The sequence below is a fragment of the Anomaloglossus baeobatrachus genome, chromosome 10, assembly GCF_048569485.1.
Source record: "Anomaloglossus baeobatrachus isolate aAnoBae1 chromosome 10, aAnoBae1.hap1, whole genome shotgun sequence".
In the NCBI taxonomy this organism is placed as follows: domain Eukaryota; kingdom Metazoa; phylum Chordata; class Amphibia; order Anura; family Aromobatidae; genus Anomaloglossus; species Anomaloglossus baeobatrachus.
In genome coordinates this window covers 50,776,108-50,801,664 of record NC_134362.1, presented here as the reverse complement: position 1 = coordinate 50,801,664, position 25,557 = coordinate 50,776,108, and the positions used below count along the sequence as shown (strand labels likewise).

The following is a 25,557-nucleotide window of genomic DNA, read 5'->3' as shown; positions in this document are numbered from 1 at the left end:
AGGTATTTAGAACAAAAAATAAAATAGTATTTATATGTATATTAGTTATTTTATTACATTTGTCAGAGAACCTCATAGTCACACGGTGTTCAGCTCTAAACTTACCTAGTGTCATGGTGACTTCTAACCCTGTTCACACTACAGAGTCTGACACGTCACACTATGGTTTACCTGGTGCTTTGGAGTTGCACAGTCAGACTCAGGCGTCGACCAGCTGTGTGCGTATTAGTGATCAGTCTAGCAGGAGTTAATTCTTGCTAGCCTGTGGATTGCTGCTGGGATCACGGGTTAAAGGAGAGCTATCACAGCCGCCTCCACCCTTTAAAAGATGGTGGAGCCTGTTCCCCCACGCCGATTATAGCTTAATTTGCAATATTGATCCTTGTTCTGTTGTTGATCTTGTTCTCGTGATCTTTTGTGCATTATTTGATGTGTTGTGGAAATATCCTCATTTATTTATTTCTTCCCTGTTCTTTATTTTCTCTAAAACACATATTGTCTATACCTCTGTGTGTGTGTGTGTGTGTGTGCGCAGTGAGTTTGAGTTTTGTTTATTCCCTGTCTGTCTATTTGTGTGGGATAAACCACTCCTTTCCCGGGCCTCCCCGGAGATGGGGGAAAGGGGGTATAGACCAGGGCTATTCAGGAGCTAGGGTTAGGAAGGCGGCCCAAACATCACCACCATTAGACGTATCTCAGGGAACAGCAACAGCTAGGGCCGCCCTAGCCCTAGAGCCAGTGTAAGTGCCCTTGTTCCAAGTTACCTCATCACACCCCATGACACGCATTAGGACTTGATGGGTCTGTGCCTTTTGTCAACCTCATCAGCCATGTAATTATGTAGCCCATCCTCCATAAGTATGAGAATAAGAAACTTGTCAGTTCACCCTTTATAGCCACAATTAATGGCAAGATTCAGTTCTGTCTCGAAACAGAAAACGCATAGAACCCTTCATCTCTATGCTGTAAAGGCTGTAGAGATTTATTTAAACTTATATATTATGGGCAGATAGTGGCTCAGTGGTTAGCACTGCACAGTGGCTCAGTGCTTAGCACTGCAGTCTTGCAGTGCTAGGATCCTGGATGCAAATCCCACCAAGGACAACATCTGTAAGGAATTTGTATGTTCTCCCTGTGTTTGCGTGGGTTTCCACCCATTTGGAAAACACATAATGATAGGGACTGTAGATTGTGAGCCCCAATGGGGACAGTGTTGCTGATGTATGTAAAGCACCATGGAATTAATGGCCCCTATATAAGTGAATAAATATTATGATTATTATATTAAAAACACATAGGCCATAAGACAAAGCACCATAAAAGACGTTTAGACTATTATCCATTTAATGCCGCTGTGGCCCTTAGGGCATAGTCACACTTGTGTATGACTCGCACAAGTGCAATGCGAGAAAATCTCGCATTGCACTCAGCCCCATGTAAGACAACACTGCAGCTCAGACCTGCGTGATTTTCCTCAGCCCTAAATGGACAGAGGAAAAAATCGCAGCATGCTACCATTGTCTGCGAGAGCCGTGTCACTCGCACCCATACAAGTCTATGGGTGGGAGAGAAACATCGGACTGCATTCGGATGTTATTCAAGTGCAGTGTGATATACGCACAGGCTGACAATGGAGGAGATGGGGGTGATTAACTCCTCCCTCTCCTCCGCAGCTGTGATCCGATCTCAGGATTGGAACACAGTTGCATGACACTCAGACCACGCTCGCAGCAGAATAGGAGCCGAGGGTCATTAGCATATCTTATCCGATGCTCCCGCATCAGAAGCGATACGCAAGTGTGACTACGGCCTTAGTCATAATGTCTGATGTGATCACCATAACTAAGGGCCACACTGGCCTAAAACGCGTAATAGTGTAAACCTCTTCCTTATGGTGCTTTGTCTTATGACCTATGTATTATTAATTAAACATCTATGGATTTTATCACATATACTGTTTTGTGCCCCTCCATAAGAATTTATTGCTGTCTCAAAGTATCCAAGTGATTGTTATGTTCCAATTTGTAGCCAAACACTTAAAATTGTAGCTTTACATACATATTAGCTGCATTGTATCCACATTCTTGTCTTTTTTTTCTTCCTGTTTAGTTGTATGTTACTTACTCAAAATTCCATATATAAAAGGAGAAGTGGTGGTTTGGAAGGAAACTAAAGGAGGAAGAAGAGGAGGGCATTGTAGATTCACAGTATGTTACTACATAAAGATTTAGTAAGGGGGAGAGGACGACAGCGGGTCAACGAAGACACATGGAAGTGAATGGAAAAGTGATGGTACGGGTGTAGATAAATATGCAAGATGACTGTAGCTGGTGTACAAAGTCTAGATACAAATAGTAAATTTGTCCATAAAGACTAGTAAATTAATTAAAAAATTAAAAGCGGGGGAATACTACAGGAACAGAGACAATTGGAACAAAATAATTCATTAATAAGGAAGAGAAACACTATAGTAAGTGAGCACGACAGAAGTAATGGCCGTCAGTTGGAGAAGTGAGCCGTAAAGTGAACTTTAGAGGAAACATTGTACATCTAGAGCGACAGGAAAGAGGACATCTCACCGAAGGGAGGGGACAACGCACAAGCGAAAGAGGACTACACGAGCGCCGTACTACAGAAAAGAAGCAAGAAAATCACTAAAAGGAACCCAAAAAGTATAACGAGAAGCCAAGCAAGAAGGTAAGTCATCACTCATCATATTGTAGGGATCAGACAATATGGCTGATAGTATTCCGAAAAGAAGATTTATAGTATTCTACGGGGTTTCATGGTCCTTCGAGAACGAGCCGAACACTGTCTGCCCATTGTTTTATCTTTTTTTGTATTGTTTATAAATATTTAGTTGTTATTTACAAAACCCAGTGGAGTAAAGAGAAGGATGACGAAAAGAAATGATCCTTTCTAGTTCATCATGTCTACCATTACAAGAATTTCACATCAAAGTCTTACCTCTTATCACAAAGGATCAGATAGATCTCTCCATTTTTACTCAACCTTTCTTTTAGCAGAAATCGAAGAGATCATTTATTCTTTTTTAACTTTTATAATCATTCAAAATAACTATTTTATTGGATTTGTATCAAGTGGCGTTGTCTTCTTCTTCTTATATGTATAATACCGAGCAAAAGGAAAACTAGATAGTTCTTCATCGAAACCAATCAGGTTGTGTCTTTGATTTTTAAAAAATGAAAGATGAAAGCTTTCCCATTGCTTTGGGCAACGACCCAATTTTAATTTTACATCGATTATGTCAACAATCTTTTCCAATTTCACTGCTAACACCCTCATTCATCCATCTGTAATTTAATATATAAAGCTGAGTGTATGTACGTGTGTGTATGTATGTATGTATGTATGTATGTCTGTGTGTCCGCTAACGGAATCCGCACCTTCGCATTTACAATCACAAAATTTTGCATAGACACCCCATGTCAGGGAACGTCATAGACTTTGTTTTGACTAGAAAATTTAACCCCACGCTTTACAGTTACTCTCCAAAAATCCTGCCTCCATTAAAGTTAATGCAGCTGCGAGCTATTAGGTTATTAATAAGAGCTGTAATTGGTTGCTATAGGAACAAAATAAATTGTTAGTATAAGAAGCTTATGTGTGAGGTAATAAGATGTCAGTGGGGAGATGGATAGAGAGACGGACAGAGAAAGACCGGGAAGAGACAGAGCGACAGTCAAAGAGACAGACAGGGAAAGAGACATAGACCAGTAAAGAGACAGGGAAAGAGACAGAGACAAGTAACGAGATGACGGAGAAAGAGACAGACTGGGAAAGAGACAGACAGGGAGAGAGACAGATGGGGAACGAGACAGACCTGAGACAAGACAGACCTGGAACGAAACAGACGGGAAAGAGACTGACAGACAGAGAGAGAGAGACAGACAGACAGACAGAGATAGAGATAGATACAGAGATAGAGAGAGACAGACAGACAGAGACAGACAGACAGAGACTGGGAGAGATAGAGAGACAGTTACTATCCCGGGCAATGCCGGGTACTACAGCTAGTATAATATATAAGTCAATCAGCTAATCCAGCCTCTGTGGGGAGAAGTCGTTGCTGCCCTCCCATGAGAGATCATATCAGGCCGGTTGCGTGTTTTGTTTCAGTGGTGTCAGCGAGAGGTTATAGGTGTCACCTCTTACCAGGGAACTGCCCAAACTTCATTCAGTCTCTGCCTTGCATGAGCGTCTCTCACACTTTTCTAATTAAAAAAGAATTTTATGAAATATTGTTAAACTGCTTTCCAGACAAAACAATTTTTATTTATTTATTTTTCATTTTAAATGTGGTTTTGAATGCTGCAGAAAAAGTGAAACAAAAATATTCTGATGTTTTTAAAATCTACAGGAAGCCAGAAAAGATGTGTATTTCCAAAGTGTGCTACATGATGAGATTTTAGTAAATCCCATTAACATAAATGTCACGTCAGGAATATGCACTCAGCCCCATTATAGGTCCATACTAATTTGAGGCTACATAGCTATAATACAGAACCAATGGATGTATACTGCACCTCTGTAAGGCCCATTTCACATAGCCGTTTAAAAAACGAATGTGTGGTATGTTCTGTTTTGCCCATCTATGTGGCAGTGTGTGTCATCCATGTGCCGTCCGTGTGTATGTGTGTGCCATCCATGTGTACATATGTGTCATATGTGAGATGTTCAGCTGTCATCTGTGTGACGTGTGTACATATGTGTCATCTATGTGCTGTCCGTGTGTACGTCTGTGCCATCCATGTGCACATCCGTTTCATCTTTGTGCTGTCTGTGTATACATGTGTGCCATCCATGTGTATGCATGTTTCATCTGTGTGTTATCCATGTGTACGTATATGTCATCTGTGCGCATCCATGTGCACTTGTGTGCCATCTGTGTGCTGTCTGTGTATACATGTGTGCCATCCATGTGTACGCATGTTTCATCTGTGTGCTATCCGTGTGTATGTATATGTCATCTATGTGCCATCCGTGTGTACTTGTGTACCATCCATGTGTATGCATGTGTTTTATTGTGAGCCATTCATGTGTACCATCCATGTGTATGTACGTGTCATCTGTGGGCCATCTGTGTGTACGTGTGTGCCATCTGTGTGTAGATGTGTGCCATCTGTGTGTACATGTGTGCCATCTGTGTGTACATGTGTGTCATCTGTGTGTTGGCCATGTTTACGTGTGCACCATTCATGTGTACGTATGTGTCATCTGCGTGCCATGTGTATGTGTGTGCCATCCGTGTGTACGTGTCATCTGTGAGCTGTCCATGTGTATGTATGTGTCATCTACTTGCCATCCATGTGTAGTTGTCATCTGGTGAGCTGTCCGTGTATACTCTGTGTGTCGTTTGTGTGTACATATGTGTCATCTGTGTGCCATGCGTGTGTACGTGTGTGCCATCCGTGTGTACTTGTCATCTGTGAGCTGTCCATGTGTATGTATGTGTCATCTACTTGCCATCCATGTGTAGGTGTCATCTGTGAGCTGTCCGTGTATACTCTGTGTGTCGTTTGTGTGTACATATGTGTCATCTGTGTGCTATCCGTGTGTATTTATGTGTTATCCGTGTCACATCCAAGTAACACATACACGGAAATAACGCATCACACCAAAATGAATGTTTTTTTTATGTGTTAAAGATGTTCAAGGATAGATAGTATATTTTGCAGCTATAAACCAAATAAATAAATAATTAAAAGAAAAAAAAAAAATGACGTGGGGTCCCCCATTTTTGATAACCAGCCAAGGGCTGATATTATCACACTGGGACAGTCCATGGTTATTTGGTCCTTCACAGCCTAAAAATACTCCCTTGCAGCCACCCCAGAAGTGGCGCATCACATAAGCTACACCAATTCTGGCTCTTCGCCTCGGCTTTTCCTGATTGCCCTGGTGTGATAGCAATCAGGGTAAATGTTTTTGGGGTTGATGCCAGCTCTGTAGTGTCAGCTGGCATCAAGCCCTAGTGTTAGTAATGGAGAGGTGTCTATCAGACAGCCCCATTACTAACCCAGTAAGTAAAAAGAAAAAAAAAACACAAAAAAATAATATGTCAATAAACACTCCCCAAAACTTTCCCTTGTTTACCATTTTATTAAAAAGTAAAATAAACCTATGCAGCTCCACCGTAGTCCAGAGCAATTGCTGTAGTTCACCGAATCCACCATCTAAGAAAGGATATCTGAAAGAAAAAATAAGAATAAAAATACAGAGAAATAAAACAAGACACTTACCCTCATTCACCTTTACTCCAAAGAAGAAAAACAAATCCCAGCTGCTCCGATGTAGTCCAGGAAGGATTCCGACAAACAGAGTCTATGGAGCATCGTTCTGACACACCATAAACTTTGCTTACAGGCAATACCGGTCATGCTGCGCTGCGTGAGACCCGACGCCTCTGAAGAGCAGTGAAATCAGTAACGTTACCGCACATCGGTCACTGGGTCACACTGCGTCACACTGCGCTGTGCATGAGACCCAGCACCTCAGAAGAGTGGTGACATCAGTAGTGTTACCGCTCATCAGGGTCGCTGGGTCACCAGGTCACTCCGGGTCACACTGCACAGTGCGTGAGACCCGACACCTCTTAAGAGCGGTGATATCAGTAACGTTACCACTCATCAGGATCACCGGGTCACCAGGTCACTCAAGGTCACACTGCACTGCACACTGTGAGACCTGGTGCCTTTGAAGAGCGGTGACCAGTAATATTACCACTCATCGGTTGCCGGATCACCAGGTCACTCTGAGTCACACTGCACTGTGCGTGAGACCTGGCGCCTCTGAAGAGCGGTGACATCAGTAATGTTACGACTTATAAGGGTCGCCGGGTCACGAGGTTACTCCGGGTCACACTGCGCTGTGTGTGAGACCTGATGCCTCTGAAGAGCGGTGATATCAGTAACGTTATCACTCATCAAGGTCGCCGGGTCATTCCAGGTCGCACTGCGCTGTGTGTGAGACCTAGCGCCTCTGAAGAGCGGTGACATCAGTAATGTTATGACTTATAAGGGTCGCCGGGTCACCAGGTCACTCCTGGTCACACTGCTCTGTGCGTTAGACCTGGCGCCTTTGAAGAGTGGTGACATCAGTAATGTTACCACTCTTCAGGGTCGCTAGGTCACCAGGTCACTCCGGCTCACACTGCGCTTTCCTTGAGACCCGATGCTCTGAAAAGCGGTGACATCAGTATCGTTACCGTTCTTCAGGGTCGCCGGGTCACACTGCGCTGTGCGTGAGACCCGGCGCCTCTAAAAGGCAGAGACATCAGTAATGTTACTACTCATCAGGGTCACTGGGGTCACCAGGTCACTCCGGTCACACTGCTCTGTGCGTTAGACTGTCGCTTCTGAAGAGCGGTGACATCAGTAACGTTATCACTCATCAAGGTCGCCGGGTCATTCCGGGTCACACTGCGCTGTGTGTGAGACCTGGCGCCTCTGAAGAGCGGTGACATCAGCAACGTTACCGCTCATCAGCAGCACAGTGTGACCTGGAGGGACCCGGATGAGCCGGTAACATTACTGATGTCACTCCTCTTCAGAGGCGCTGGGTCTCATACAGTGTAACCCCAAATTTTCTGTAAGCAAAGTCCATGGAGATTTTTTTAGGGTGGATGCCGCCTAGAACCTACTTGATAAATTGCTAAAAAAAAAAAAGGCTCAAAAAAATTGAAACTGCATGGCAATGTTAAAACGACTTGCTGTATATATCTTTTGTCTTTTTAAACTTTTACCTTCTTCAGGCTTAGTAAACCACTGAGCAATTAAAAGAACTGACCTCCGGGCCATTTTTCAAGCTGCTTTCACTTGGTAGTTGCACCAAAAAAGACGTCACAACCGCTGGTATTTTCCTAAATCTGTTCTTTTTCGGGAAAAACTCAGTGCTGGTGCATGAAAGATGTCAAGTGCACGTTCCGTAACAATGGTTACTCTTCTTTCCCTCGTCTCCTCCTCTCCGCCGCATACCGCGGGTACAATACTGAATTTTTAACTTTACAGCACAAATGACCAAGAAACCTCCTGTTACCCTCCAGAATTCCTCTGCTACTTTTTACACGGCCGTCTGCAAACTGTGCAAAGCCGCTATTAGGAAACATAGAATTTCCTGTGAACGGGGCGGCCGTGTGCACGCTTCAGGCCGAATACTCACCTCTGACCTTAGCTGGTCGTCATCCATTACAGAATTCTAATATATTATTATGTTTGGGAAACGGACGTTTCTTCTGATCAGAGACGCTTCCTGTTCACAGATCTACAAGGTGCAAACACAGCGGATGTTGTGCAATTCATGTATACCATGTATATGCCTGCGGGATCAATAACAGGGGTGGTCTCCTTGTATTCAGCTATATTGTGGTTTGACGAAACTGGGGAGAAGAATTAAAACACAAAGTATATTACAATGTTTCAATTTCACGATCTGTGCCTGCTGTCAGCTAAGGCTCTGTGTGCACGGTGCAGTTTTTGATACATTTTTGGTGCAGTTTGTTCCCCAAATCTGCAAGTCTATTCAGCAAGGTATTTGAGAATTCTGAAATGCTGTGCGCACGCTGCTTCTTTTTCCCTTGTAGTTTTCAGTGCAGAAAAAAATCTGCAGTATGTAATTATTGGGTCATGTTTTCCTGCTTTTTTTTTTTTTTTTAGGGCTTTCAGCCAATCAATTCACTAAAAACCACACACAAAAAGCGCACGTTGTTTGGTAATTTTTTGGTGCATTTTTCGGCTACACGGTGCATTTTTTTTTTTTGTGCATAACATTTCTGCAGCGTGCGTACATACCCTAAGATTGTTATATTTTCCAGAAGTGGAAAATTTGCCGTCATGATGTTGAATGGAGCTCTGACAATAAGGCCTGTTTCCGATGTCAGTGATTCTGGTACGTATGTGACAGTTTTTATAGGTACCAAAATCATGGACAAACGCAGACCCATTATAATCAATGGGTCTGCGCACACATCAGTGATTTTTCATGTCAGTTTTTTCTGGCATCACTGATGTCCTACGGACCACACTATGGTGTAATCCGTGAAACATGTACCACAATCTCACCCATCTCCAGTGACGCTGTCTTTGGCCACTGCTCTCTGCTGCTTCCAGGCCAACTAATTATTCTCATGAATATGCATTTATGCACTGCATAGCCGATCCGGAAGTAGCTCCAACGCTGAGAGACACAGCGGGTGGACACAGCATCCGGGAGACTTCAGCACCACGGAGAGCAGGAGCGAAGAGGTGAGTTTATCTCCATGTGCTATCACGGATCACATATCACGGATAGCACACGGAGAGCACACCTGTGCCGTGAATCACGGCGCACGGAGGTACATGCATTTTTAACACGTCAGTGAAAAAGTCTGTGTTTTTCACTGACGTGTGAAACAGGCCTAAAGGCTACTTTACACGCTGCGATATCGGCAGGGCCAGATTAAGGTTGGTGGGGGCCCCTGGGCAGAAAATCTGGTGGGGGCCCCATAACGTTAACATTTTTAGCCATAACAGTAGAGCACGAACCGTAGCATTTAGATATAAATCCAATGAACATTTATCTTATCCTGTTCTGCCACATTCAGATTTACAGTACTACAATACAGATACAGTCCAGGATAAATCACAGCTGTCCACTTACACACAGAAAGCAGAGTTAAGGCTGCTTTACACATTTCGATCTCGTATGCGATCGCACACGCCCCCATCGTATGTGCGGAACAGGCAATTTGTTGCCCGTGTCGCACAAACGATTAACCCCCGTCACACGTACTTACCTTCCAAATGACCTCGCTGTGGGCGGTGAACATCCACTTCCTGAAGTGAAAGGGACGTCACACAGCGGCCGGCCAATAGAAGCGGAGGGGCGGAGATGAGCGAGACGTAAACATCCCGCCCACCTCCTTCCTTCCGCATTGCCGGCGGGACGCAGGTAAGCTGCAGTTCATCGTTCCCGGGGTGTCACACGGAGCGATGTGTGCTGCCTCAAGAACGATGAACAAAGAGACGTTCAATTTTTAGAAAATGAACGACGTGTATGCAATCAACGTTTTAACGCACAATCAGGGTCGCACGTAGCTGTCACACACTACAATATCACTAACGATACCGGATGTGCGTCACTTACGACGTGACCCCGCCGAGACATCGTTAGATATATTGTAGCGTGTAAAGCTTTTGTCACATATTTTTTATTGATCCCAATGTTAAGGCAGCCAGGGCCAGCTCCAGGGTTTTGTGGCCTCCGGGTGAGTCTCAGTGGACCCCATCCACACACAGACACGCACATACATATACAGGCATACATATACATATTTGAAGACAAATTCAGAAAAATACATATAAACAGACAAATATATGCACAGTCATATACACTGACATACATGCAGACACAGACGCATTAGGGCTCGTGCGCACGTTGCGTAATTACATGCATTTACGCTGCGTATAGCACTGCAGTGTAAATGCATGCGTCCTGTGTCCCCTATACAATCTATGTAGATTGTGCATGATACGTGCACCCATTGCTTTTATGAACGCAGTGATTTGGGTGCTAAAATGTTGACCCAAATCCGTGCGTTCATAAAATGAGCATGTCAATTATTCCGTGTGCTATGGATGCAGCTCCCACTGTCTATGGTGGGGGCAGCAGCCAGAGCGCAGGAAATCGGCTTTTTTTGTACAGAAAAACTGCATCCATTATGCAGTGTTTCTGCAGCGATTTGACGCGCACATGTGCTGTCAAATCGCTGCAGAATATTCAGCAGTTACGTGCGCATGAGCCCTTACAGGTATTAATATGGGAAAGTCGCCAGCAGCCTCACTCACCTCTCCCGCTTGTTTCCGTCCAGCTCCTTCAGGACATGTGGCTGTTTCACGATGGCTGTCACTAACAGACATGACTGCACACTGACAGCACTGCTGTATATACATCACAAGAGGGGCTGGGGGCTACGATATATACATTACAGGAGGGGCAGGGGGCATAGACGTTACTGGAGTGGCAAACAGCTCTGGTGGTGTACTCATCACTGCGATGGGTGACATAGCGCTCTGGGGAACCCATATAGTTCAAGGGGGGGGCGCACAGACTGCTCTAATTCATATATACACACACAGTACTGCTTCTTACACACACATCTCTGACACACACACACACACACACACTACAATGCACCCCCCATCACCCCCCCCCACACACACACACACACACACACACACACACACAATACAATGCACCCCCCATTACCCCTACACACACACACAATACAATGCACCCCCCATTACCCCTACACACACACAATACAATGCACCCCCCATTACCCCTACACACACACGCACACAATACAATGCACCCCCCATTACCCCTACACACACACGCACACACACACACAATACAACCCCCATTACCCCTACACACACACACAATACACCCCCCATTACCACTACACACACACACAATACACCCCCCATTACCACTACACACACACACACACACACAATACAATGCACCCCCCATTACCCCTACACACACACACACACACAATACAATGCACCCCCCATTACCCCTACACACACACACACACACACAATGCACCCCCCATTACCCCTACACACACAATACAATGCACCCCCCATTACCCCTCCCCACACACAATACAATGCACCCCCCCATTACCCCTACACACACACAATACAATGCACCCCCCATTACCTCTACACACACACGCACACACAATACAATGCACCCCCCATTACCCCTACACACACACGCACACAATACAATGCACCCCCCATTACCCCTACACACACACGCACACACACACAATACAACCCCCATTACCCCTACACACACACACACACACACACAATACACCCCCCATTACCACTACACACACAATACAATGCACCCCCCATTACCCCTACACACACACACAATACAATGCACCCCCCATTACCCACACACACACACACACACACACAATGCACCCCCCATTACCCCTACACACACACACACAATACAATGCACCCCCCATTACCCACACACACACACACACAATACAATGCACCCCCCATTACCCCTACACACACAATACAATGCACCCCCCATTACCCCTCCCCACACACAATACAATGCACCCCCCATTACCCCTCCCCACACACAATACAATGCACCCCCCATTACCCCTCCCCCCACACACACACACACACACACACACAATACAATGCACCCCCCATTACCCCTACACACACACACATAATACAATGCACCCCCCATTACCCCTCCCCACACACAATACAATGCACCCCCCATTACCCCTCCCCACACACACAATACAATGCACCCCCCCATTACCCCTCCCCCCACACACACACACACACACACACAATGCACCCCCATTAGCCCTCCCCCCACACACAATACAATGCACCCCCATTACCCCTCCCCCCACACACATTAGCCCTCCCCCCACACACAATACAATGCACCCCCCATTACCCCTCTCCTCACACACAATACAATGCACCCCCCATTACCCCTCCCCCCACACACAATACAGCCCTCATCACCCCCTACACACACAAATTACACTGCTCCATCCCTACACACTCCTGCCTCCCCCCCTCCCTCAGAATACAGTACTCCTCCTCTGCCTGTCACAGAGCTGTGTTCCTTCACAAATGTTCCCCGTTATGTGTCCTTAGCCCCTCCTCACTCATCCCCATTAATTACACCTGTCTCTTCAGCTCCTTCATGGAGCGCTCGCTTCCTCATGTCCCCTGTGTAGCGCCGGCAGCACTGTGATGACGTCAGCAAGGTGCTGATCTCATCACGTTGCTGCACGTCGGGGGCGGGGCCGGGTCCCGGCGCGCTGTTCAAATGTATTTACGTCTGAAAGACGCAAATACATTTGAATAGGAACGGAAACAGGAAGCTGCGGTCATCGGCTCTGCTGCGCTCCTCTGCAGTGTACGAGCCGGCACACAGCAGAGCCGGCACACAGCAGAGCCGGCACAGCTCGCTGCCTCCTGCTCCTGCTAGTGTGCCTGGCATGTAAGGAGCGCAGCGGGGACAGCAGACAGCAGACAGCAGACAGCGGCCCACCACACCGTGCCCCTGCTTCTAGGTACGGCCGCAGCACATAGCAGGGAGCATTAGCACACCTCTGACCCCGGAAGTTCAAGCGGCCGCTGGTACTTCCGAGGTCAATCAGCGTCCTGTGCCCGCAGTTTGTTTTTGCGTCTTAAAGACGCAGATGCAAATAAATAGCGGTGCGCCCCCCCCCCCCCCCCCCCCCGAACACACAGCTGATTTATTAGACTGTCTTTACGGAGGGGGAGAGGGTGTGAAAAAAAAAAATGCTGACAGGTGCCTAGTGCCAAGTATGGTGGGGGCCCCCTTAGAAGCTCTTTTGGTGGGGGCCCCTGGGCTCCAGCCCCGCCTGCCCCGCCTATAATCCGGCCCTGGATATCGGTCCCGATATCGCTAGCGTGGGTACCCGCCCCCATCTGTTGTGCGACACGGGCAAATCGCTGCCCGTGCCGCACAACATCGCGCAGACCCGTCACACATACTTACCTGCCCGGCGACGTCACTGTGACCGGCGAACCGCCTCCTTTCTAAGGGGGCGGTCCGTGCGGCGTCACAGCGACGTCACTGAGCGGCCGCCCAATAGAAGCGGAGGGGCGGAGAGGAGTGGCCGAAACATCCCGCCCACCTCCTTCCTTCCTCATAGCGGCCGGGAGGCAGGTAAGGAGAGCTTCCTCGTTCATGCGGTGTCACACGGAGCGATGTGTGCTGCCGCAGGAGCGACGAACTACATCGTTACTGCTGCGGTAATGTGTCGCCCTGGGCAAGCCAGGGGACACAGGTCACAACAACACACGCACCCCACATTCCCTGCAGGCACAACAGCTAACCTACAAATCCTTGTTGCCTTCCTCCAGAGGCTGATGATTCACACCAGGGGGTGGGCCAGGCGGTTGGCTCCGCCCACCGAGGAGATCACAGTTCTGGAGGCAGGAAGTACCAGGCAGTTCAGCTCAGGGAGAGCTTGAGCGAGGAGTGAACAACTAGAGGAGTAAGGAAAGTGGAAGGAAGTAAGAGAAGTGACAGAAAGCCTGAAGTTGGTCTGTGGCTGTGTGCCCAGACGGAGTCAGCAAGGTCAGCAGACGGCGGTGAAGGTCTGGAGTGGGACTACCTGGAGGTTGCTGGAAGGACCCCGGAGGCTGTGTGCCCGGTGGTCTGGAGCAGTATACAAAAGGCAGTCAGCACCAGGGCAGGGGCCTTTCGGATCCCAGCAAGGCTTGGAGTCGCCGAATTTGCTAAATCCGTTAGTGAAGGGGACGTAGATTCCCCCAACAACCAAGTCCCGATTGAAGGCAAAGGTCCAACCATAACAGGGAGAACACCGCCACCGCCAAGGCACCAGTTTCCCAGGGCCGGCGCCTGCGGGCAAAGTGTGGGGCTCCTCCGGCCCAGATTGTAGTCGGGGAGCGGGTAACCGGTGGGAATCCATCGCTACCAATAGACTTAACATAGGTGCAGGGAAGAGTGACCATCACCGTCAACTGCAGGGAACCGTAGCACCGTGAACCGTCCGAGGGACCCGTCCAACCAGCCGTTTGTTTACCGAGAACTGTGTCGTGTTTACTGGCTGACAGGCTGAGTGAGTACCACAGTGCCGCAAGGCACAGCGCTGCCCCCGCGTCCCTGCGCCCACCAGGCCCTGCACCTCACAAGCCATCACCGGGCCCCGGGATCACCAACCCCTACCCACGGAGGGGCAACACAACACCTGGCTGCTCCACATCACCATCCCCGGGATCCCCGTATTGAGCAGCGGTGGTGCTACAAATCACCACAACCGTGGGTGGCGTCACGGACATTATCCCAACACCCCAAAACCCCCTTTCACTCACGGGCGAGGAGCGCCGCTCGAGGAAACCCCCGGGATCCGGCCTACGGCTCGAGCCACCACTGAGCAGCTGGACCCGAGCAGAAGGGGTGAGCGCGGTGTGCTGACACCCTCCTCCCCGCCCGCGAGAACTTGGCGTCACGAACAGGATCTTACCGCTCTGCCGTCTGGTAGAGGTGCGCCTTGTTACCGCCGGAGGTATCCGGCAGAAAAATTTCAGAAGCCGCCATCTTTGGCGCGAAAAGTTCCCGTTCGAGCGTCTTCTCGAGCAGTAGAGGCGCGAAGGCCAAAACCCCGCCCCGAGAGAGGAGGGGCCGGAAAGAGCTAAGGGGGACGCGATGGCGGCTGGACGCATGTAGCTGCGGCTATAAAAGCAGGGACGCCAGGACTCTGCAGCGATATTGGGTTCCTGGAAAAACCTCGTTACCAAGATGCAAGATTCAGCTCGCAACGAGGAAGCCCCCGCGCCCGGCACGGCGACGTGGTTGAGGGACCGGACCGTCCCGCTGAGTAACCGTCTGCAGGCCCATATGCAACTCCTCCTGGAGGAGTGGGAGACCGACATGGCGGACGTAGTGGCTGCTATGTGGAGACGCGAGGCAGAAGAGGATTTGGAGGAGCGGGTAAGCGACCCACGCCCCTGTATTCCTGAAGGATCGGCCGCTGCGGCTGAGGGACCCGGCCGGCTTCCGCTCACCCTGCCTCTCTCCCCGCTATCCGTAATAGCTGCTGCCGCCCCGCCATTAGGCCCGCTACCTGTCCCATCGGTAGCGATACCCTGCCCAGCCACTTCGGCGGACCAGCCGGCTGCAGACGTCCAAGACGGCCCTGAAATGCACCAGGGGGAACCGCTAGAACCACGGCCCCTTAACAGCGTGGTGCCTGAAGTCCCAGTAGAGACTGTGCCAGACCCTGAGCCCGGGACTGTGGCTTGGATGAAGGCCCGGGTGATACAATTCCACCAACGTCAGCAGGATCAGATCTTTCGGATGCTGGAGCAGTGGACCAACGAGGTGGAGGAGCTGATTACAACTGTCCCGATGGGCGAAAGGGGAATAGATGTAGCAGAACCGACTGGTGACCCACGTCCCTATGTCCTACCTGGACCGGCCGCTGCGGCTGAGGGGCCCGGCCTAGTCTCGGCCTATGCATCGCCCTTGCCGTCACTGATGGGGCGCCTCAACATAGGCTCGCCTACTCTGCTGCTCCATGCTACTGCAGATGGGGATGAAGTGTTGGATGCTGGAGACCAGGAGGCTGCGGCAGCTGGCGGCAACCCGCCTGACGCAGAAACAAGAAATGACGACTCCTGCCCCAGCTCCGGGCCCGCTGTTGCGGCCGAAGGAGCAATTGAGCGTTCCCGCTATGTGGGGGACCCTGTGGTTTATCATACTCCGCGTACCGGTGGAAATGGGTACCGGGTACCTCTGTCACAGCAGGCATGTCAGTGCATGTTTGAGATGTTGGTGGCAGAGGATGGGTCCGCCTTAGCACTAGAGGAACCGGAGTAGGGCAATGGATGCCCGCAGCACCGTCCCCGTTGGGACCATCTGCTTGTTTGTGTTTGAAAAAGTTTGAAAAGTTGAAAATGATAAGAAGAAAATGATGATACCGAAAAGTTACCTGATTTGCTTTTGTGATTTGCAACCGGCTGGAGCCGGCACCGTTGTCCCCGTGGGGACCGTTTAAAAAGTTTGGCATGGAGGACTATCCATGGACAAGCCCGTGAACTTGCAGGGCAACCACAGACGTTAGTGGCTTGTAAATATGTTGTTTACCGTTACCGTTTTCCGCAGGCCGCCTCCGGAGAGGCAGGTTGGAGGGAGGGCCCTGAGCAGAGCAGGCTAGGGCCCAGCCACCAAAGGAACCGGTGGCTACCCTCTGGAGGGCAAGGACAGATCCCGCTCGGGTACCGTGTGCTGGACTGTGGGTCAAGGGGTGCTGCCTGGGCTTTAGGGGCAGCACCAGGGCCAGGTTACTTGGGTGGGAGAGAGCGGAAACCGTAACCGTAAACCGTTGCAACGTTTAAGAAATGTGCCTCCCGTAAGGGAAGAGTTATTAAAAATGTCTTATGTTATGTTGTGTTTAACCCTGTTATCCCCTTTTTACAGAAAAATAAAACCGGTGTAGGACGGCAGCCCGCGGACGGTCTGCGTTTTGCTAAGGGGGAATGTGTCGCCCTGGGCAAGCCAGGGGACACAGGTCACAACAACACACGCACCCCACATTCCCTGCAGGCACAACAGCTAACCTACAAATCCTTGTTGCCTTCCTCCAGAGGCTGATGATTCACACCAGGGGGTGGGCCAGGCGGTTGGCTCCGCCCACCGAGGAGATCACAGTTCTGGAGGCAGGAAGTACCAGGCAGTTCAGCTCAGGGAGAGCTTGAGCGAGGAGTGAACAACTAGAGGAGTAAGGAAAGTGGAAGGAAGTAAGAGAAGTGACAGAAAGCCTGAAGTTGGTCTGTGGCTGTGTGCCCAGACGGAGTCAGCAAGGTCAGCAGACGGCGGTGAAGGTCTGGAGTGGGACTACCTGGAGGTTGCTGGAAGGACCCCGGAGGCTGTGTGCCCGGTGGTCTGGAGCAGTATACAAAAGGCAGTCAGCACCAGGGCAGGGGCCTTTCGGATCCCAGCAAGGCTTGGAGTCGCCGAATTTGCTAAATCCGTTAGTGAAGGGGACGTAGATTCCCCCAACAACCAAGTCCCGATTGAAGGCAAAGGTCCAACCATAACAGGGAGAACACCGCCACCGCCAAAGCACCAGTTTCCCAGGGCCGGCGCCTGCGGGCAAAGTGTGGGGCTCCTCCGGCCCAGATTGTAGTCGGGGAGCGGGTAACCGGTGGGAATCCATCGCTACCAATAGACTTAACATAGGTGCAGGGAAGAGTGACCATCACCGTCAACTGCAGGGAACCGTAGCACCGTGAACCGTCCGAGGGACCCGTCCAACCAGCCGTTTGTTTACCGAGAACTGTGTCGTGTTTACTGGCTGACAGGCTGAGTGAGTACCACAGTGCCGCAAGGCACAGCGCTGCCCCCGCGTCCCTGCGCCCACCAGGCCCTGCACCTCACAAGCCATCACCGGGCCCCGGGATCACCAACCCCTACCCACGGAGGGGCAACACAACACCTGGCTGCTCCACATCACCATCCCCGGGATCCCCGTATTGAGCAGCGGTGGTGCTACAAATCACCACAACCGTGGGTGGCGTCACGGACATTATCCCAACACCCCAAAACCCCCTTTCACTCACGGGCGAGGAGCGCCGCTCGAGGAAACCCCCGGGATCCGGCCTACGGCTCGAGCCACCACTGAGCAGCCGGACCCGAGCAGAAGGGGTGAGCGCGGTGTGCTGACACCCTCCTCCCCGCCCGCGACAGTAACGATAATCGAGAATGGACCCCCATGTCACCGATGAGCGATTTTGCATGTTTTTGCAACGATGCAAAATCGCTCATCGGTGTCACACGCAACGGCATCGCTAATGCGGCCGGATGTGTGTCACAAATTCCGTGACCCCAACGACTCCGCATTAGCGATGTCGCAGCGTGTAAAGCCCCCTTAAGGCTGAGTTCTCAAGTCGAGTAATCATCCGTTAGAACAGATCCTGTAGGGATCCGCTGGGAAAACGTTCTGCAAACACAACTTTTTGTCCATTGTTAAATAACTGATGTCTATTTAGTCATCCTTTTTCTTGCATTTGTAACGGATCTGTTGTTTTTTTGTTTTTTTTTAAAGGATCTGTTTCAAATAGAGATCCATTAACGGATCTGTTCTCCATAGACTTCCATGTTAAAAGCAACAGATCCAGTAAAAATCATTTTGCCAACAGATCTCTGCAGGATCTGTTCTAACGGATGATTACAGGACATGTGATCTCAGCCTTAGTGAGCGGGTTCCAAGCCCCTTAAGAATGCTCAGGTCACTTCTTTAACCGCTTTGCATCTTTACTAACGTGAAATGGTTAAAAGAAGCTCAAAAGACAGAACATATGAATGAGTCGTTTTTACATTGCAGCGCATATGTTCATTCTTTTTAACGTTTGGTGCATTTTTAGCCTTGTTACAGAGCATATCCACCTGAAAAAGACGTTTTGTGCACAGGTGGATTTCTTCTGACAGACACTGTGTGCATGTACAGTACAGACCAAAAGTTTGGACACACCTTCTCATTCAAAGAGTTTTCTTTATTTTCAGGACTCTGAAAATCGTAGATTCACATTGAAGACATCAAAACTATGAATTACCACATGTGGAATGAAATACTTAAAAAAGTGTGAAACAACTGAAAATATGTCTTATATTCTAGGTTCTTCAAAGTAGCCACCTTTTTGCTTTGATTACTGCTTTGCACACTCTTGGCATTCTCTTGATGAGCTTCAAGAGGTAGTCACCGGAAATGGTTTTCCAACAGTCTTGAAGGAGTTCCCAGAGATGCTTAGCACTTGTTGTCCCTTTTGCCTTCACTCTGCGGTCCAGCTCACCCCAAACCATCTTGATTGGGTTCAGGTCTGGTGACTGTGGAGGCCAGGTCATCACCTTTTCTACAAGGACACGGTGGTGGGATCCAAAGATCTCAAATTTGGACTCATCAGACCAAAGCACAGATTTCCACTGGTCTAATTCCTTGTGTTTTTTAGCCCAAACAAGTCTCTTCTGCTTGTTGCCTGTCCTTAGCAGTGGTTTCCTAGCAGCTATTTTACCATGAAGGCCTGCTGCACAAAGTCTCCTCTTAACAGTTGTTCTAGAGATGAGAAGGTGTGTCCAAACGTTTGATCTGTACTGTAGCTTTATTTTTATCAATCAGTGGGAAAAAAAGCTCTTTTTTCAGAAACTGAATGGAGAAAGCAGTTCACATTCACAGCCGCTTCTCCATTTATTCTATACCTGGATGAGGGTTTCATCACCTTCCTAAACAGGTTGGTCAACGATGAAACTGACATCTATCCACTGTCGGACACCGACAGAAAAGGGCCCGTGTGCAAGAACAATATTTGCCATCCCATAGTTCATCAAATTGCACAATTTCACCTGGTTTGGAGATGGGCCCCCTTACCTCTTAGACCTCATTGTTGCCCCAATGATATGTCCGCCCCTGCAACTATCACATACGAAATGTCCATCTTAGACACCATTCACACATAGGTATTTCGCTTATGAGTGCAACCTTAGTTTTTCATGAATAGTGAACATGCCTATAATAGGGAATGGGGCTGGTAACATGTCAGGACATTTTTCCCAGAAGGAACATTCCGCAAACAAAATGGGGAAACACGTCCGATTTCTATCCAATCAATGCAAGTCTATGGGTCTGTAAAACCAATCGAACAGCACTTGTATGCCCTCTGTATATGACTGATAGAGAAACTTGGCTTTTGATTTGTTTCCCATGCAAGAAGAAATAATTAACTAAAGTTTTATGGTAAACAACTGACACTAACTAAAGTCTTATTTAAAAAAAACACAGACGTCTATGAGAAAATGACGGATATGTGAATGAGGCCTCAGGAATACCCCTTTAAGGGAACCTGTCAGGTACAATATGCACCAGACCCATGATAATTTTTGTGTGCATATTGCTAATCCCTGCCTAACTGTCCCTGTATACACTAGCATAGATAAAGGGATCTATAGAAAAAGTATTTCTAAAGATCCTTTATGATATGCTAATGAGGCCAGTGACTATAGTCACAAGAGCATTAGTTCCTTCACTCATTCCACCCTCTTAGCATGTTATTCAATGTCCATGGCCCAGAGTCATCATCGGCAGGGATGCGCGTACCTGTGTCCGATGCACCGCCTCAGACGCCGGACTCAGGGTCAGTGCACATGATCAGAATGCCCTGCACTTCCTCATGTGCACTAGACCTCTCTGAAGCCGGGACACGTACACCCGGCTTCATAGTGCTCATGACCGGAAGTGCGGTGCATTCTGATCCATGTGCACTGACCCTATGCCCGGCGTCCAGAAGCGGCACAACGGACACAGGTATGCGCGTCACCGTCGATGGCAATGGACATTGAATAGCATGTTAGCACATCCCTGTGGCAGTGCTAACATGCTAAGAGGGCGGAATGAGTGCAGGAACACACGCCCTTGTGACTAGTCCCTGCGCTCATTAGCATATCATAAAGAATCTTTAGAAATACTTTTTCTAAAGATTTCTTTATCTATGCTACTAGATACAGGGACAGTTAGGCAGGGATTAGCAATATGCATTCAGAACTGCTCGTGGTTCTGGGTGCATATTGCACCTGACAGGTTCCCTTTAATAAGGCTGAGTTCACATGTCCAGTAAATATCCGTTGGACCGGATCCATTGGCAAAAAAGTTCTGCAAACACAACTTTTTTTGTCCGATTTAAAAACAATTCAATCCGTTTTTTGTAACATCGGAGTCCATGCAAAACGGATCTGTTAAAGGATCGCTATTTGAAATGGATCCTGTAAGAAGAAAAGGGATCCGTTGCAAATGCAAGAAAAATGCATGGCTACATAGAAATCAGTTAAGGGATCCATTTTTCATAGACTCCCATGTTAAAAAACGGATCCTGCATACATTTTTTCAAAAAGGTTGTGTTTGCAGAATTTTTTGCCAATGGATGTCTTTTTCCAATGAATGTCTAACAGAAATTAGCCTAAATTTGGCAGCTATGATTATGATACCCTGAAAATAATGACTTTCATAAATGACCTCAATCAATATTGTAAAGGCAATTTCTTCTGTTTCCCTGGGGGGCAGGTGGAGTGACAATGGCTGGAATTCAGACGGCCAGTGGAGAATATATCGATTCCTCCTGGGAGCTGAAGGTCTATGTGGAGGACTTAGGAGAAGATGCTGAGCCGATAACCCTGCGAGTGACCGGGGAGCAACACATCGGGGGAGTCATGTTACAACTGGTGGAAAAAATAGGTAATTTTTAGGGATGATCGAATACCTCAAATATTCGGCTTCGCGAATATTTTCCGAATAGGTCGCCGCTATGCGAATATTCGATGCGCAATATAAGTCTATGGAAGCCTGAATAGTTCCAAATAGTTGCTATTTGAGTTTCTCATAGACTCACATTGCACATCGAATATTCACGAATAGTCGAAAAGCGGGGACCTATTCGGCAAATATTCGCAAAGCCGAATATTTTAGGTATTCGATCATCACTAGTAATTTTATCAACTTCAGCTAAAAAAATTACAAATATCTGAAACTTCTCCGTTACCACGTTTCACTGGTCCACTTAAGTAGTATCCGCTCAGTGTTCCGGCATTGTAATCTTCTTATCCCAGGCTCTTCTGTGGTTCTTACTTCTTCCTATCCCTGTCAAGGCCTGACACTTGAGAAATAAAAATAACTTACGAGACGGAAAAGAGGAAGATGAGTTTTGCAAGTGATCACAGAGGATGAGCAGCCTAAACGTCATTACTGTATACAACCCCTCAATATCTCTATATAAGAGCGAATGAATAAAACATATTCAGTGCCTGCTCAACAGGAGACCACGGGTCAATGAGTCCTAGGTGGATCAAATGTCACAAATGCTACGTTACAAAGCCATGCATTCATAATTCTAAGCTTACTGCGATAGTGTCCTCCCTTATAGGATGATTCGCATGTTCTGACCTTATAGGATCCGCAGTGCAAGTCTTCTTTCTATTACTTATGTTATAACAATTTTATGGATTCAGAAATTCTTCGAATCACCGGGTGTAGTTTTGTTAAAAACAAACAAACTGTTCTTTACTCACCCTCCCCTGGTCCAGCAGAGTCTTGGCCACTGCTCCCCAGGGGTGATTTATAATCTGCACATCAACAGCGCTACAACCAATCAGTGAGCTCAGTGGCTTGTGCCATGAGCTCTGGCAGAGCCACTGAGCTCGGTCACCGGCTGTAGTGGTGTTGACATATAATGTCGGGCCTGCAGACAATAGAAGACATTGGGTGCAACAGCAGAGACTCAGTGTTGGACCCAGGGAGGATGAGTAAAGCATTTTTTTATTTAAACAAACTACGCAGAGAAAGAGGGTTGTTTTTCTAAAACTGGAAAACTCCTCTAAAAATGTATTTTTTTTAATAAAATGTTGTAAAAAAAAATTTATTATTCATGACCACAATCTGTATTAAAAATTAGAAATCGTGCAATTTTCACACTGGCCACTGGGGATTTTTTCAAACTCTAACTGACTGTTCTTTCAGAAAATTCACACATACATTAGCAGCAATAACCCTACTGTGACCCTAAGATTTGTACTGAAGCATCTAATGAGCGTGTGCAAAGGTGATTGCTAAGGGAGATGGACAGAGGAGCAGCTGTGACATCACCTATTGTGAATAGTGGATGATCCTGTGTTATTTACTGTATATAGAGGTGTTAGTCATTGCACAGGAATGGTAGGAGGTGAGCTGTGATATCACCTATTGTGAATGGTGGATGATCCTGTGTTATTTACTGTATATAGAGGTGTTAGTCATTGCACAGGAATGGTAGGAGGTGAGCTGTGACATCACCTATTGTGAATGGTGGATACTGTGTTATTTACTGTATATAAAGGTGTTATCAGTCATTGCACAGGAGTGGGAGGAGGTGAGCTGTGACATCACCTATTGTGAATGGTGGATCCTGTGTTCTTTACTGTATCTAGAGGTGTTATCAGTCATTGCACAGGAGTAGGAGGAGATGAGCTGTGACATCACCTATTGTGAATGGTGGATCCTCTGTTACCTACTGTATATAGAACTGTTATTAGTCATTATACTGTAAGAGGAGGAGGTGAGCTGTGACATCACCTATTGTGAATGGTGGATCCTGTGTTATATACTATATATAAAGGTGTTATCTGTCAGTACAGGAGGAGGTGAGCTGTGACATCTCTGACCCTTCTGAGTTCACTAAATGATCAATATTATAGCTTTGCAGCAACTTTATTTTCATAACCTAAACCAAATTTGGGAGGGTTTCAGCTTCCAAATGAGTAATTTATAAAACCAATGGATGAATTTAAAGTCAGGTTAGAAGCTTTTATTTACATAACATGGATAAGCGACAGAACTTCTGTCAGGGACTGTATATACAGTATATATTATTATTGTTGTTTAAATGCAATTGTTAAAAAACTACTTTTAACACAAAACTGGATTTGAACGTTTGGTAACTACATAATTGTAATCTCCATAAAATAATAATAATTGTGTATTATTTTTTTTCTTACAAAAACACGTTGTGCTGCTCCTCATTTACTCTTCTCGGAAATGTGAAATAAAATAAATAAATTAAATAATAAATTTAATAAATAAATAAAGTGACAATTAGATATTATATTACCAGTGAGTGCAGGTTCTGTACAGAGATGCATGTGTTACAGAACAGATATGTCAGCCGAACTTCTTTTAATCACTTTTTTTTATTTTTAATATAGGTATTACCAAAGACTGGTCTGATCACGCTCTATGGTGGAAGCAGAAACGCCAGTGGTTGCTTAGAAATAACTGGGCATTGGACAAATATGGCATCCTGGCCGATGCCCTCCTATATTACATGCCACAACACAAGCCGGTCATCCTGTCTTTGCCCAACCAGCGCTCCCTTAGGATCAGGGTTTGCTTCTCCGGGACCACATTTAGCGCCTGCACCGAGGTCTGTAAGATACTGGGTAAGTGTCTGTTACATTCAGTATATCACATATTCCCTGGCACTTGTGCGACATTAATTTTGTCTTATTTTTCCAGGAATCCGACATCCAGAAGAACTTTCTTTCTTGAAAGCGCCTGAGGAACGAGAGAAAAAGAAAAAAAAAGAGAAGGATTCGGTGACGCAAGAGATCTTCGACCTCACCTCCCTGCAGCCCACCATTGGTAATGACCCTTGTAACTATGTTTATGCTCAGCCAGTATCACTGATTTTCCAGCCTCTACAAAATGTTTCCATCCTTGAGGAATCCTTACTACTTCTTACTTTGGTGATGCTGTCACACGGCGTTTGGCTCAAAACTTGCCGAGTGTCATGGTGGTATCTGGCGCTGTTCACACCACAGACTTTGACTCTCCACACTGTGGTTTCTCTGGTGTTTCTAGGTTGCACAGGCAGGCTCGGGTATTGACCAACTGCATGCTCATTAGTGATCGAGCTGACAGGGGTTAATTTCTGCTAGCCTTATGAGAAACATATCAAAGCTTCTCCCCGCCTTTTTAGGATGGTGGAAGCTGACTTCCTGTGCCGACTATAGCTTTAGTGATACCGGTCCATGTGCTGTTCTGATCCAGTTGCTGTTTGATGTGTTGTGGGAATTCTCTTGTTGTTTGTTTATTCCCTCCCTGCTCTTTATTTCCTCCTGAGCACATATTGTCTAATACCTCTGTGTGCGATTCCTCTGAGTTACAGTTTTGGATTCCCCATTTGTCTATTTGTGTGGGTTTACTGTCCCGGCCCTCCCCTGGGATGAAGGAAAGGGGGTATTAGAGCAGGGCTGGCCAGGAGCAGGGCTAGGTTGGCGGTCCAGACCTCTTCACCATTAGAAGTACTTCTGGGATAAGGGCTAGTCTAGGAGCCCCAATCCCCGGTTATTCCCTTATACCTCATGACAGATGCTTTGTCTATGAACAGTTACAACATCCTGTAATTCCCACATAAA

The 25,557-nt window shown here is 47.4% G+C and overlaps 1 protein-coding gene across 1 annotated transcript in view; it reads left to right on the top strand.

Annotated features, from left to right (window-relative positions):
• Positions 1–2,248: 2,248 nt before the first annotated feature.
• FERMT3 (FERM domain containing kindlin 3) overlaps positions 2,249–25,557 on the top strand; it is a 47,670-nt gene continuing 24,361 nt past the window's right edge. The window contains exons 1-4 of the mRNA XM_075325971.1: positions 2,249–2,697; positions 21,677–21,847; positions 24,346–24,579; positions 24,656–24,781. Coding sequence (XP_075182086.1) covers positions 21,688–21,847; positions 24,346–24,579; positions 24,656–24,781 — 520 coding nt within the window. The 5' untranslated portion in view covers positions 2,249–2,697; positions 21,677–21,687. The remainder of the gene's footprint in view (positions 2,698–21,676; positions 21,848–24,345; positions 24,580–24,655; positions 24,782–25,557) is intronic.